Source organism: Ranitomeya imitator, chromosome 6 (assembly GCF_032444005.1).
Source record: "Ranitomeya imitator isolate aRanImi1 chromosome 6, aRanImi1.pri, whole genome shotgun sequence".
Taxonomy (NCBI): Eukaryota; Metazoa; Chordata; class Amphibia; order Anura; family Dendrobatidae; genus Ranitomeya; species Ranitomeya imitator.
In genome coordinates this window covers 138,083,774-138,099,148 of record NC_091287.1, presented here as the reverse complement: position 1 = coordinate 138,099,148, position 15,375 = coordinate 138,083,774, and the positions used below count along the sequence as shown (strand labels likewise).

Here is a 15,375-nt window from a genome sequence, read left to right as displayed (position 1 = left end):
CGCTCCCCGGCATTGCACTCCTGCGCAGGAGTTTTTATCTGCCCCGTTGAGTGCAGGGTAAATTACTGCAGTGCGCAGGGCCGCTCTGAACTTTCCCGGCGCCTGCGCACTGCAGTACTTTGGTCTGCCCTCCGCAAGGCAAATAAGTAGGCATGCGCAGGAGCGTGATGCCGGCGAGCGGTGAGGCAAGCAGGAGGGCGGTATCACAAGAAGATGGAAGGCCCCGGACCTGCAACATCCATCAGACCGGAACGCCCCCCCACCCCCCCGGTGAGTATAATAAAACTTATTATTCTCATCTTTCAGGAGGAACCGGGGGCTTATCTACAGTATTATAGAATGCTGTAGATAAGCCCTGAAAGGCAGTGGCTGTATCTTATATTGGCCAAAACTGCTGACAGGTTCGCTTTAATTTGCATAAAAAAGCAGCAAAAATGCATCATGCGACCATAGTCTAATATTACAATCACTGTTCTGCATAACCCAACTGTCCCAGATCCAGCGGGAATGTCACAAATTGAGGGAGCGGTCCCACAAGGTCAGGGTTCTGTTTTATCTGTGACCTGAGGGCACAGATACAGGTGACAATAGTGGAGCAAGGAGCCGACAGGGACTTTATGCACTGTTCAGCTCATGACCTGCCAGGTCCTATGGGTTTCGTTACATTCTCAGGTCACGAGACTAGGCAGCTGGGAAGAGGAACAAGGACAATGGTAAGCGGTGGGCGCGTGCGTTGGCGAGGCAGAACTATGTGTGGCGAGAATCGTAGGGTGTGTGTCGAGATTCTACTTTGAGTGGGGGGGATTATTATGGGGACATTCTTATACTGTGTGCAGGGAATACATTATGGGGACATTATTATACTGCTTGTAGTGGGCACTGCAGGGACCTTATACGGTTTAATTATGCTGTATGTGGGGGAATTATACAATGCGTAAGGGGCACTATGAAGAGGTTTGGCACTGTGTGGGAACACTAATGGTTTTCACTAGGAAGAATATTTCTGTGTGGCCTGGCTTAGTGTAAAATACATACCACATTGGGTCTCTCTTATGATTCAAAGTTGGGTGTTATGGCTGTTCAATGATACAAGTTGTTAGACTAGGAGAAAGTCCTATAGTACTTTATGTGCCACTCCGATTCACTAGGCAATACCTGACATTATCCAGTTGCAGATGGACATTGATGTGTCGGTCAGACAGATGGCTCATCTCTTTCTCTTGCTTTTCCTTGAACAGACTGTACTCCATCTTCACAGCACGAAGCTCGCGGTCTGCAGACTGAAGAACCACTCGCAGGTCATGGACCTCGCTCTTTAATACTAAAAAAAGAATCGACTCAGTAAAGAATAAGTTACAACAATAAATGTCCTAAGGTCTCAAGTGCTTGCACAATGTTGTGAAAGAAATCATTTGTTTCATACTGTTACCTGGTAAACATTACAAAGTTAAATTCTAAGAATCTATGCCATGATGACTGAAAACTAAAAACGTGGCTGTAGCAGAAAGAAGTGGCTACCCGAAGATCTACCCAAAACCTACAGTAGACAACAACTTACCGTCCTCATTGCTCTTAAACTCTTGTCTCTGTTTTTCAAAACCATTCATTTGTTCAAGAAGCTCCTGTTGCTTTGAGCTCCAGGTGGCTTTTTCTGATGTGAAGAGCTGACATAAATATGGCATAAAAACAAAACAAGTAATTTAACCCCTTAGTGACAGAGCCAATTTGGTACTTAACCTCTTAACCCCCAAGGGTGGTTGCATGTTAATGACCGGGCTAATATTTAAAATTCTGACCACTGTCCCTTTAGGAGGTAATAACTCTGGAACGCTTCCATGGATCCCAGTGATTCGGACACTGTTTTCTCACAACATATTTTACTTCACGTTAGTGCTAACATTTCTTTGATATGACTTGCGTTTATTTGTGAAAACCCCCCCCAGAAATTTGGCAAAAATGTTGCAATTTTCCAAATTTGAATTTTCATGCCCTTAAATCACACAGATATTCCACACAAAATACTTAATAAATAACATTTCCCACATGTCTACTTTACATCAGCACAATTTTGGAACCAAAATTTTTTTTGTTAGGAAGTTATAAGGGTTAAAAGTTCATCAGCGATTTCTCATTTTTACAAACACTACCATTTTTTTTTTTAGGGACCGCATCACATTTGAAGTCAGTTTGAGGGGTCTATATGATAGAAAATTCCCAAAAGTGACACCATTCTAAAAGCTGCACCCCTCAAGGTGCTCAAAACCACATTCAAGAAGTTTATTAACCCTTCAGGTGCTTCACAGGAATTGTTGGAATGTTTAAAAAAAAAACAACAAAGAAACACAAAAAAAAACATCTTTTGTCACAAAAAATTTACTTCAGATTCAATTTGTTATATTTCACCAAGGGTAACAGAACAAATTGGACCCCAAAAGTTGTTGTGCAATTTGTCCTGAGTACGCTGATACCACATTTGTGGGGGGAGAACCACCGTTTTGAGCGCAGGGCAGAGTTCGGAAGGGAAGGAGCGCAGTTTTGGAATGCAGACTTTGATGGAATGGTCTGTGGGCATCATGCTGCGTTTGCAGAGCCCCTGATGTACCTAAACAATAGAAACTCCCCACAAGTGACTGCATATTGGAAACTAGACCCCCATGGAACTTATCTAGATGTGTTGTGAGAACTTTGAACCCCTAAGTGTTTCACTAAAGTTTATAACGCAGAGCCGTGAAAATAAAAGTTTTCTTTTCCCTCAAAATGATTTTTTAGACCCCCAAAGTTGTTGTCCAATTTGTCCCGAGTACGCTGATACCCCATATGTGGGGGTAAACCAATGTTTGGGCGCACAGCAGAGCTCGGAAGAGAAGGAGCACCATTTTACTTTTTCAACGCAGAATTGGCTGGAATTGAGATCGGACGCAATGTCGAGTTTGGAGAGCCCCTGATGTGCCTAAACAGTGGAAACCCCCAACCCTAACCCCAACACACCCCTAACCCTAGTCCCAACCCTACCACACCCCTAACCCCAACACACCCCTAACCCTAATCCCAACCCTAACCACACCCCTAACACTAATCCCAACCCTAACACTCCAACCGTAAATGTAATCCAAACCCTAACTCCAACTCTAGCCCCAACCCTAATGGAAAAATGGAAATAAATACATTTTTTTTTAATTTTATTATTTTTCCCTAACTAAGGCTGTGATAATGGGGGGTTTGATTTACGATTTATAGCGGGTTTTTATGTTTGGCAGCTGTCACACACTAAAAGACACTTTTTATTGCAAAAAAGTTTTTGCATCACTATATTTTGAAAGCTATAATTTTTCAATATTTTGTCCCACAGAGTCATGAGAGGTCTTGTTTTTGTGGGACATGTTGACGTTTTTATTGGTACCATTTTCAGGCACATGACTTTTTTGATCGCTTTTTATTACGATTTTTGTGAGGCAGAATGAACAAAAACCAGCAATTCAATTTATTTGGGGAGGGAGGGGGATTTGCGTTTATACCGTTTCACGTGTGGTAAAATTGATAAAGCAGTTTTATTGTTTGGATTAGTACTATTGCAGCGATACCTCATTTGTATCTTTTTATGTTTTGGTGCTTTTATACAATAACTGTTTTATATAAAAAATTATTATTTTTGCATTGCTTTATTCTGAGAGCTATAACTTTTTTTATTTTTTCGCTGATGATGCTGTATGGCGGCTCGTTTTTTGCGGGACAAGGTGACGTTTTCAGCAGTACCAACATTATTTATATCCATCTTTTTGATCACGTGTTATTCTACTTTTTGTTCGGTGGTATGATGATAAAGCATTGTTTTTTGCCTTGTTTTTTATTTATTTTTTTACGGTGTTCACTGAAGGGGTTAACTAGTGGGACAGTTTTATAGGTCGGGTCGTTACAGATGCGGCGATACTAAATGTGTGTACTTTTATTGTTTTTTTAATTTACATATAGAAAAGGAGATTTTTGTGTACTCACCGTAAAATCTTTTTCTCGGAGCCAATCATTGGGTGACACAGGACCATGGGTGTTATGCTGCTGCCACTAGGAGGACACTAAGTAAACAAAAGATTAACTCCTCCTCTGCAGTATACACCCCTTCACTGGCTACAATTTCACCAGTTCGGTAGTAAAGCAGTAGGAGCATGAACAACTGACAAACTATGTAAAAAACCAAGAAGTTACAACAAGCCAAACAGGCTAACAGGGTGGGTGCTGTGTCCCCGAATGATTGGCTCGGAGAAAAAGATTTTACGGTGAGTACACAAAAATCTCCTTTCCTCCTACGCCTCATTGGGGGACACAGGACCATGGGATGTACAAAAACAGTCCCTGGGTGGGGAGCAATATGCTAATACCCCATGTACCACTTGCTTACGGCTAAGGAACTGCCGCTTGCAGAATACGCCTGCCAGGGGCGGCGTCTGCAGAAGAGAGAGAATTAATGTGGTAATGTTTGGTAAAAGTGTGCAAACTGGACCATGTCGCAGCCTTGCAGACCTGCTGTGCTGACACCTGGTGCCGAATGGCCCACGAGGCGCCCACCGACCGGGTAGAATGGGCCTTGATCCCAGCTGGGATAGGAACACCTTTGACACGATAGGATTCTTCAACGGCCGACCGAATCCATTTAGCAATAGTAGCCTTGGAAGCGGGAGAACCCTTCCTTGGCCCCTCTGGAAGAACAAACAGGGCATCCGACGTGCGGAAGGGAGCCGTCCGCAAGACGTACAGACGAAGAGCTCTCACCACATCAAGAGAGTGCAGAGCCTTCTCAATGCGGTGGACCGGAGCCGGACAGAACGAAGGCAGAACAATCTCCTCATTGAGGTGGAAAGAAGAGATGACCTCGGGCAGAAAAGCAGGAGAAGTCCTCAATACCGCCTTGTCTGAATGAAAAATTAGAAACGGAGGGCGGCAGGAGAGTGCAGCCAACTCCGAAACCCGCCTGATGGACGTAATAGCCACTAGGAACACTACTTTCCAGGAGAGGAAAGTCAGGGACACGTCCTGTAGCGGTTCGAAGGGAGTCTCCTGGAGAGCTCCGATCACTAAATTAAGATCCCACGGATCCAAGGGCATTTTATAGGGAGGCGCTACGTGGGAGACTCCCTGGAAAAGTCTTCACCGGCAATCTATTGGCAATCTTTCGCTGGAAAAGGACTGACAATGCCGAAACTTGAGCCTTTAGAGAGCTAATGGCAAGTCCCGACTCTAGTCCAGACTGAAGAAATTCCAGTATGGCAGGGATGGAAAATACCAAAGGGGATCGCCCCTGTGCATCGCACCATGAGAAGAAAATTCGCCAGGTACGGTGGTAACAGCGCATGGAAACAGGTTTACTAGCCCTGATCATGGTGGAAGACACCTCGGGAGTGAAACCCGCTTGGCCTAGAATCCAGGATTCAACGGCCAGGCCGTCAAAGACAGGGCCACTGAGTTCTGGTGGTAAATGGGGCCCTGTGAGAGAAGATCCACGCGATCTGGAAGACGCCAGGGGGCGTCGGCGACCAGCTGAACCAGTTCCGCGTACCATACCCGGCGCGGCCAGTCCGGCGTGACAAGGATCACTGGTACCCCCTCTGCCCTGATCTTCTTGATGACCCTGGGCAGCAGGGGAAGAGGAGGAAAAATGTACGGGAGACGGAACTGGTGCCAAGGCAAGACCAGGGCGTCTACTCCGATGGCCCGTGGATCGAGTGACCGAGCAAAGAACTGTGGAACCTTGTTGTTCAACCTGGATGCCATGAGATCCACATCCGGAGTCCCCCAGCGAAGACAGATCTGCTGAAAAACCTCCGGGTGAAGAGACCACTCGCCCGAGGCGAGGCCCTGGCGGCTGAGGAAGTCCGCCGCCCAATTCTCCACACCCGGAATGTGGATCGCCGAGATGGGCAAATGATTGGATTCCGCCCAGTGCAGAATGTGGGACACCTCGAGCATAGCCATCTTGCTGCGGGTTCCCCCGACGATTGATGTACGCCACAGCCGTGGCATTGTCGGACTGGATTCTGACTGAGTGACCCGCCAGAAGGTGATGAAACTGGAACAATGCTAATCTGATAGCTCGTATCTCCAGGAGATTGATGGGAAGGCGAGACTCTCGAGAGGACCACCACCCCTGAGCTGTGTGGTGGCTGAAAACCGCCCCCCAGCCTATGAGGCTGGCATCGGTGGTCACCACCAACCACTGTACAGGGAGAAAGGATCTTCCCTGGGTTAGGGGGGACTTCAACGTCCACCACCTGAGGGTCTTTCTGACCCGTGGGGACAGGATGAAGCGGCGGTCGAGGGAGGACGGATTGCCGTCCCACGCTGACAGAAGCGCATGCTGAAGAGGACAGAGGTTAAATTGCGCGAATGGAACCGCTTCCATGGCAGCTACCATCCGCCCGAGAACGCACATGCTGAACCGGATGGAGTGGGAGACTGGACGGGAAAGACTTTGGGCTCCCTGCTGCAAGGCCAAGACCTTGTCTTGAGGGAGGATGACCAGACCGCAAGAAGTGTCCAGAGTCATTCCAAGGAAGGTAATCCGCTGGGCCGGAATCGGAGAGTATTTCTCGAAGTTTATCTTCCAACCCAGGCGAGAAAGAGTATCCACCGTGAGAGCGACGGACTCTTCGCAGTCTGGGTAAGAAGGACCTTTTATTAGTAGGTCGTCCAGGTACGGAAGTACCACCACTCCCCTGGAATGAAGAATGGCCATGGCAGCCGCCATGACCTTCGTGAAGACCCTGGGGGTGGTGGCGAGGCCGAAAGGCAAGGCCACAAATTGCTCTCCGCGACATGCGAAGCATAGGAACTTTTGATGCGGAGGACAGATTGGGATGTGGAGGTAAGCATCCTTGATGTCTATGGACGCGAGGAATTCTCCTTTTTCCATAGACGCGACTACCGATTGGAGGGATTGTCTGGGGAAGGGGACCGGGACGCAGAGGTCGCCGACGCTGAAAAACCAGCTGGCCCGTGGTCAGGGGAAGAAACATGGGCCCGTTTTCTGGAACCCCGAGAAGGAGGAGATAGCGTGCGCCCCCTGCTGGTGGACGGATCCGTACCTTGGCCGTATCCACCGCAGACTGACCTGAAGGGGGGCCCCGGAGGGAATCAACCGCCCTGACTAGAAAATCCATAGATCGTGACAGAGAAGCTGCCCACTCAGGGAGACTAGGCTCCACATGGTCGGCAGCATCGGTGGCGGCATTGGCGGGCGGCGGCTGCGCAGGGGTCGGGACACAATCCGCACACAAAGGGCTAGTGTGAGCTCGGGGCAGGGCCGCATTGCAAGTGGCACATACAGTGAAAAATACTGTGTGCTTCTTGTTTCCCTTCTTGTTTAGTCTCCTTGGATTGAGACAGTGTCTTTGGAGACAGAGCGGGCAGTATACGCAGGGAAGGGGTTAAGCTTTCTTGAAGCAGCTTACCCACGATCCTGTGCCTGTGTCCCTGGGGAGGAATCAGCCATGGCGGTTCTGGAGAGCTGTGGACGCGTGGGCTCCTTGCAGGGAGGTAGAGCAATATAACCCCCGAGATCTGCAGGGCGCCTCTCGTCCCAGACGAGAAGCGCCGAAATAGGGGGCGGGGTTACGGCCGTGGGTGGGATCTGCCCACTGCAGCCTACTCCGGCTGAAAAGCCGGGGACTAACTTTTTAGCCTGCCCGGCGATGTGCGGCGGTGGCCGCAAGGAGCGCTGCATACCACTGCGGCCTACTCCGGCTGAAAAGCCGGGGACTAAATTTCTGGCCTGCCCGGCGATGTGCGGCGGCGGCGGCCGCGACAGAGCGCTGCTTACCACACCATCGCTGGCTGACGGCGCCTCTCCCCAGGGACCCGGACCGCATCGCTGCCGCAGAATGGGGGCGCAGGGAGATTATATACTCACAGCGTCGCAGGACCTCCTGTCCTGTGAGGGTGCGCACTCAATCAATGCACCCTGGATGGGGGATGGAGAGGCCCCTGATGCGTCCTCATCCCCAAAAAAGGGGTTTGTCTTGGGGCTTTGTGGATCTTCCTCTGTCGTTCCCCGGAGAGGTACATGAGAGCAGGGCTCTATGTGCTCGCTGCAGGGAGGGGGGTAGTGGGGGGGAAATCGGGACCAAGGATGGAACTGTTGCCCCAGCAATAATTTGCCCCAGCAAAATTTGCCCCAGACGTCGCAGGAGAGGGACGGGGAGGTATACTCGCCTGTTGTTGGTTCGGGGGAGAGCGGGCCCTATAAAAAAGGACCTGTTGCCCCCTTCACTCCGTTGGGTAAAATTAAAATCAAGTATTAAAATAAAAATTAAAATAAAAATTCAAAACAAGAAAGTTGGGGTCTGAAAACAGACCCAAGTGCCTCCTACAGACACTAAGCAAGAACTGGTGAAATTGTAGCCAGTGAAGGGGTGTATACTGCAGAGGAGGAGTTAATCTTTTGTTTACTTCGTGTCCTCCTAGTGGCAGCAGCATAATACCCATGGTTCTGTGTCCCCCAATGAGGCGTAGGAGAAATGTATTTATTGGAACAATATATATATATATATATTTGTCTTTATTTAGGAATTTTATAAAAAATATTTTTACACAGTGTAATTTTTTTTAAACTTTTTGTCAGGGGTGGGACATCACTGTATGAAGTCCGATCGCTGACAGGCCACCTCAGAACGTGATCACATCGCGATCACATCAGGGAAGCACGCCGGGAAAGGTCAGAGAGGCCCGATGCCTGCGCACTGCAGTACTTTGCTCTGCCCTCAACAGGGTAGACAAAATACACCTGCGCTGGAGCCGCAGCATGAAGACAAGAAGAGGACGTCATCGTAAGAAGATGGGTGCCCCCAGACCGGACCGCGACCATCGGATCGGTCCGCCCAGGTGAGTATAATCTAACCTCTTTTTCTCATCTTTCAGGTTACATCGGGGGCTTATTTACAGCATTCCAGATGCCGGTGGGCTTAGCTCACCTTCGATTTTTGGGGTGACAGGTTCCCTTTAAGGGATCTGGTCGCTTGTGCTATAGACAAAGGTATTGCAGTATATAGTGAAAATTATTGTCTCCTATGAAGCTTCACCTGCGGCTAAGCATCCTAGAAGCCCCAAGATGGCATCCATCTGGGCCTGCAGTAGGCCCCCAGTTGCCATGGTAACCCATCGGTACCCCTTGCAATTGGGATACTGCAGGACATGATAATTCACCTTATTGCCAGTATAAATGATTCATGTGTGACATACCACACAATCAGTGCCATCAGTTTGCGTTCTCCCTACCTCTTCCATCTGTGCTGAATGATGCTCCATCTTATTTAGCTGTTGCTGAAGCTTCAAGTTTTTGCTATCTTCTTCATCCAGCTTGGCTTGTAAAGTTGTCACTTGTTCCTGGAAAATAAAGTCCAATAATGATAAAAAATATTAGAAATACTAGTCTGTTGTGCTTGTAGACTAAATCCAAGACAAAATTGCGGAACCAGCTCAGCGGTCCACTGTAATCCGCTACAAACCCACCATCCACACCTTCAGAGGCTGTCTGCCCTACCTATGTGATTACAGAGCAAACTGCTATTTACTTTTAACATGATGGGCAGTACCATGAATGTGGCTGAATTCAGAGATTTTGACAGGAGCTTCAACATTAACTAAAGATTTTGTATTCCTGAGACTTGCCATTTAAAATTCTGCTACTGGCTCTCACAGTGAAGAATTTCTCTCTTTTTTTCTGAATATGTTCAAAATTCTGAAGCGATTAACTTCTTAATGTAATTTTTATGCCCGGTTTCATCAGATACACAGTTGCCAAATCCATGCATAGACATATCTAAAATAAAACGTGCCGGCCAACTGGTTACCCATTGAACGTAGTGTGCAGTGAGCTCCCATATGCCTTCTAGTGGTGGCTCCAGATTCAAAAGTTAGCATTGTGGGTCTGTGAAGGAGTTTTGGAGCTAAAGAAACCCCAAAACCCAATGCTTCAATTTCAGTTAAGAAATGTTTTTTTTTTTCCTAACATAGTAGGATATCCCCAATAGTGAGCTCTACTAAGTTTTCAGCATACCTGCACCATTCTTAGCTCCTCAGCAATAGCTTCATAGGCTTGTTCACTCATCTCTGGAGGGATGGGTTCGTCAACAATATTGTCCGGATCATCTCCTCGTGACTTGGGGGTATCCATAAAGTCAGGCTGCAAACAATCTGGGCTGGAACGTGGCACAAGTCGAGACCTCAAGTTGTAGGCTCTTGTGGGAGTCGTCATGTTCTAGATTAAAAATAGTCGTCATAGATTAAAAAAAAAAAAAAAAAATATGGAAGACCATGTAAGTGAAAATGGAGCATTATGTGAACAGGATATGTCTACGCCTGGGGACAAGAGCCAAGTGGGTGCCTTGGCATGTACCTATATATGTGCTATATAGCAAATGTACAGTAGCTTGCAAAAGTACTCAGCCCCTTGGCTTTTTACCCATTTTGTTATATTAACACTAGTGATGAGCGAATATACTCGTTACTCGAGATTACTCGAGCACGCTCGGGTGTCCTCCGAGTATTTGTAAGAACTCGGAGCTTAATGATTTACAGCTACTAGCCAGCATAAGTACATGTGGGGGTTGCCTGATTGCTACGGAATCCCCACATGTAATCAAGCTGGCTAAGAGATGTAAATCATTAAGCTGCGGTGATGAAAACTAAATCTCCGAGCTCTTACAAATACTCGGAGGACACCCGGGCATGCTCAGGAAATCTCGAGTAACGAGTATATATTCGCTCATCACTAATTACCACCCCTGTGTAAATATTTTTGTAATCTGATTTGCGTGTGATGCATAAGCACAAAATAGTCTAAGTTGGTGAAGTAAAAATATATAGATTGATTCTATAAATATAATCTAATACCTAAAAATTGGCATGTGCATATGTATTCCCACCTTTTGCTATAAAACACCTACAAATTTCTGGTACAAGCAACTCTATTCATAAGTCACAAGCTTATTGAAAGAAGTCCTCCACCTGTGCGAAGTTTAATGGTCACAGTATATACACACCTTTTCTGAAAGGCCACAGAGGCTGCAACACCATTAAAAGGAAGGTGCCACCAGTTTTCTTGTATCTTGTTTTTTGTGTGAAATTAAGCTTAAAATAGTAATTAAAATGTATTAATGCAATGTTTGCACTGTTTGCAAACATTTCTATATGAAAAATATTATATATATATTTTTTTACAAATATACATATTTACCACTAGGGGGAGCATTTTCAGTTTTAGACTTCAAGCAGCTATAGTAAACTTACAAGCTTTAGGCTGTGTTCACACGTTGCGGTTTTTTCGCGGTTTTTCCCGATAAAAACGCTATAAAACCGCAAAAAAACCCGCATACAATAAGCATCCCATCATTTAGAATGAATTCCGCATGTTTTGTGCACATGATGCATTTTTTTCCGCGAAAAAAAACGCATCGCGGCAAAAAACGCAGCATGTTCATTAATTTTCCGTTTTTTTTTTTTGCGGATTTCCCACTCCAAAATACATTGGGAAGTGTCCGGAAAAAACCGCGGCATAAACGCGTCAAAACCGCGGCAAAAACGCATGCGGTTTTCTTGCAGAAAATGTCCGGAATTCTCAGGAATTTTCTGCAAGAAATCCTGAACGTGTGCACATAGCCTTACTGTTAGTAGCAAAATTGGGGCAGTAACTGCTGACATCACCATTTCCCTCCTCTTTTGGGTGGTCTAATATCCCTGGGGCAGAATGAAGAGCAGCATCACAGGGCAGCGCCATTTGTGTGTGACTGCCCTGTGATCTGCTATCACCAGCAGTTACTGCATCAGAGTGACAGCTCGTTTACAGAGGAGCAGAACACAGTGGGCTCAGCAGCATCTGGACCCAAGAAGAGTGAAGACATGTGGTGTGCATGGAGCAGCATTAGGAGCTGTCTGGGACTCATCCCTCAAGAAGAAGGAGCTCCAGGTCTGCAGTGAATAGCCAGGCATTATGGAGTGACTGATGGGAGAGAAAGAGGCATGAAGTATGATGAGTGAGACACATATGGAGTGTGATGGGGAGATACACATTGAGGCTGTGTGCACACGTTCAGGATTTTTCACATTTTTTTTGCGTTTGTTCGCTATAAAAATGCGATAAAAACAATTTAAAAATGCATACATATGCATCCCATCATTTATAATGCATTCCGCAATTTTTGGGCATATGTTGCGTTTTTTTTCTGGGGAAAAAACACATCGCAGTAAAAAAAACGCAACATGTTCTGCGCATGTCGTGTCTCCCCCTTTGATGTGGGCTCCGGCGCTGAGCCCACATCAAAGTCACGACATGTCAGCTGTTTTGTACAGCTGACATGTGCGCGCAATAGCGGCGGGTGAAATCGCAATTCACCCGCCGCTATTAACCTGTTAAATGCCGCTGTCAAATGCTGACAGCGGCATTTAACTACCGCTTCCGGCCGCGCGGCCAGAAATGAGCGCATCGTCCACCCCGTCACATGATCAGGGGTCGGCGATGCGTCAGGATGGTAACCATAGAGGTCCTTGAGACCTCTATAGTTACTGATGCCGGCCTGCTGTGAGCGCCACCCTGTGGTCGGCGCTCATAGCATGCCTGCACTTCAGCTACGGAGCAGCGATCTGATGATCGCTGCTATGTAGCTGAGCCGATCGAGTGGTGCCAGCTTCTAGTTTCCCATGGAGGCTATTGAAGCATGGCAAATGTAAAAAAAAAAAAAAAAATGTTTTTAAAAATATGACAAAAAAATTAAATCACCCCCCTTTTGCCCCATCAAAAATAAAACAAAAAAAAAATCAAACCTACACATATTTAGTATCGCCGCGTTCAGAATCGCCCGATCTATCAATAAAAAAAAGCATTAACCTGATCGCTAAACAGCGAATTACATTTTCTTGGTCGCCGTGACATTGCATTAAAATGCAATAACGGGCGGTCAAAAGGACGTATCTGCACAAAAGTGGTATCATTAAAAATGTCATCTCAGCACGCAAAAAATAAGCCCTCACCCGACCCCAGATCACAAAAAATGGAGACGCTACGGGTATCAGAAAATGGCACAATTTTTTTTTTTTTAGCAAAGTTTGGAATTTTGTTCACCACTTAGGTAAAAAATAACCTAGACATGTTTGGTGTCTATGAACTCGTAATGACCTGGAGAATCATAATGGCCGGTCAGTTTTAGCATTTAGTGACCCTAGCAAAAAAGCCAAACAAAAAACAAGTGTGGGATAGCACTTTTTTTGCAATTTCTCCACACTTGTACTAGAAAATGGGAAAAAAATTCCAAGACATGGTAAAACCAATGATGTCGTTCAAAAGTAAAACTTGTCCCGCAAAAAATAAGCCCTCACATGGCCATATTAACGGAAAAATAAAAGGTTATGGCTCTGGGAAGGAGGGGAGTGAAAAACAAAAACGAAAAAGGGCTGCTGAGTGAAGGGGGTAATTTTGCAGATTTCCCACTATATTATTGCATTGGAAACCTCCAGAAAAAAAACGAGAAAAATCCGCAAAAAAAAAAAACAAAACACAAAAAAACGGGAGAAGAACGCACAAAAAAATGCATGCGGATTTCCTGCAGAAAATGTCCAGTTTTGTTCTGGAAATTTCTGCAAGGAATCCTGATGTGTGCACATAGCCTGAATATCAGGGGAGACAGATGTGCATGGAATATGATGAAACATTATGGCATTTTGAGGCATAAACACCAGTGATTTGTAGTGTGCTATTGTATCCCAGGGACAGGGGACCGCGTCTGGACCTGGAGCAGCACCAAAAAGAAGCGAGTACCGAAGCAGTGCAGTTTTCAGTGCTATTGGTGGTGACTTCATCCTTTGTTAATCAGCGCTTTTTACTTGCGGCAATTAATTTTGACTGAATAGACTTCACATAGTGCCACACATCGAACTCATGTGCTATCTCAGAATATTCTTCACGCATCACTTTTCGGACACCTACATGATCTGTTGTAATTACATGAACATTTGGACCATCGTCCTTTACTCTATTTATGCAAGCCTGGAAAGCCAGTTTTTCCATGGCTACAGAAGAACTACTTTGGGTTACTTGAATAGTTTCAAAGTCTATAATTTTTTTGTGAGTTGGAATCCATAAAAGTGTATACACAATATTTGGCATTGTGCCCTGGACTATCACATTGTCCATCACCAATTAAACATATCGGTTGATCCTTCAGTGATTCTTGCGTGTGCATTTTTTCTTTTTGCCAGTGAACATCTATAACAGGAAATAGAAATTTTTTGGGGGAGCGGAAGTAGGTTGTTTTTGAGAAAAACTGAATTCCAATTGTGGAAAAAAAAATTAGCAACTTTTTTAAAATTTGTTTCTGTAAAAAGTATAGAAGCTGCACAAAGCAGGTTACCAACTGGTGTACATTCCAACATTGGTTTACTATGCCATTCAAAATCATGTCCATTTGTACAAAAGGCACGTACAGACAGAAGTGTTCCTTTATTAAATTTATCATTGATCGTTATGTTTCTACCACAAAAGCAACGGACTTTACATATAAGGGCATCCAAACAGGAGTCAAAGACTATATATTTTTTTTCCATTAATATGTTTTGGTCAGTCATATTTTTTGGCTCCGGCGGTGAGCTCGCATCAAAGCCGGGACATGTCAGCTGTTTTGAACAGCTGACATGTGCCCGCAATAGCGGCGGGTGAAATCGCGATTCAACCGTTCCTCTGTATGTGTTTTCTGTCCGGTGGAAACACCGGATTACGTACCGGTAATGCTCTTTTATAGAGCCACGACAGCACCCACTTGAGAGGGGATCCGCCCCTAGGAACAGGAAACCCTATGGAGAGAATAAAAGGGGCGGTCCCCCTCGCTCCCACAGTTGGGTTTACAGAGATTGCGAGGAACCGCCCACCAGACTTTAGTAGGTCATTCAATATCATCGTTTATAACTAGTTAACTTAAGTATGGCTAACTACAAGAACCAAACACCCTTAACCGTGCTTCTAAATAAAAAACCTATAAGGGTGGGAAGTGAAGGGGTGCTGTCGTGGCTCTATAAAAGAGCATTACCGGTACGTAATCCGGTGTTTTCTCTTCGCCACGACAGCACCCACTTGAGAGACTTTCAGAGATAGTCATTTGGGAGGGATCACCGTGTTAAGGACTGATCTACCGAAGGACAAGTCAGATGAAGAAGATAAGTCCAATCTATAGTGATTATAGAAGGTAGTAGGAGAAGACCAGGTTGCGGCCTTACATATCTGTTCTAATGGAACCTCCGCTCGTTCAGCCCAGGATGATGCAATCGCCCGGGTGGAATGTGCTCTTACGGTCTCAGGCGGATTCTCCCCTTTGGATGAATAGGCCAGACATATTGCATCTCGAA

General features: G+C 45.9%; 1 protein-coding gene across 2 annotated transcripts in view; it reads right to left on the bottom strand.

Moving 5' to 3' along the window:
• The window catches only part of KIF15 (kinesin family member 15), a 174,129-nt gene that overhangs the window by 50,114 nt on the left and 108,640 nt on the right, over positions 1 to 15,375 (bottom strand). For both annotated transcript variants that reach the window (XM_069730135.1, XM_069730136.1), the window contains 4 exons: positions 10,043 to 10,243; positions 9,262 to 9,369; positions 1,559 to 1,664; positions 1,156 to 1,321 (listed from right to left, as the gene is read on the bottom strand). In XM_069730135.1, coding sequence (XP_069586236.1) covers positions 1,156 to 1,321; positions 1,559 to 1,664; positions 9,262 to 9,369; positions 10,043 to 10,243 — 581 coding nt within the window. The remainder of the gene's footprint in view (positions 1 to 1,155; positions 1,322 to 1,558; positions 1,665 to 9,261; positions 9,370 to 10,042; positions 10,244 to 15,375) is intronic.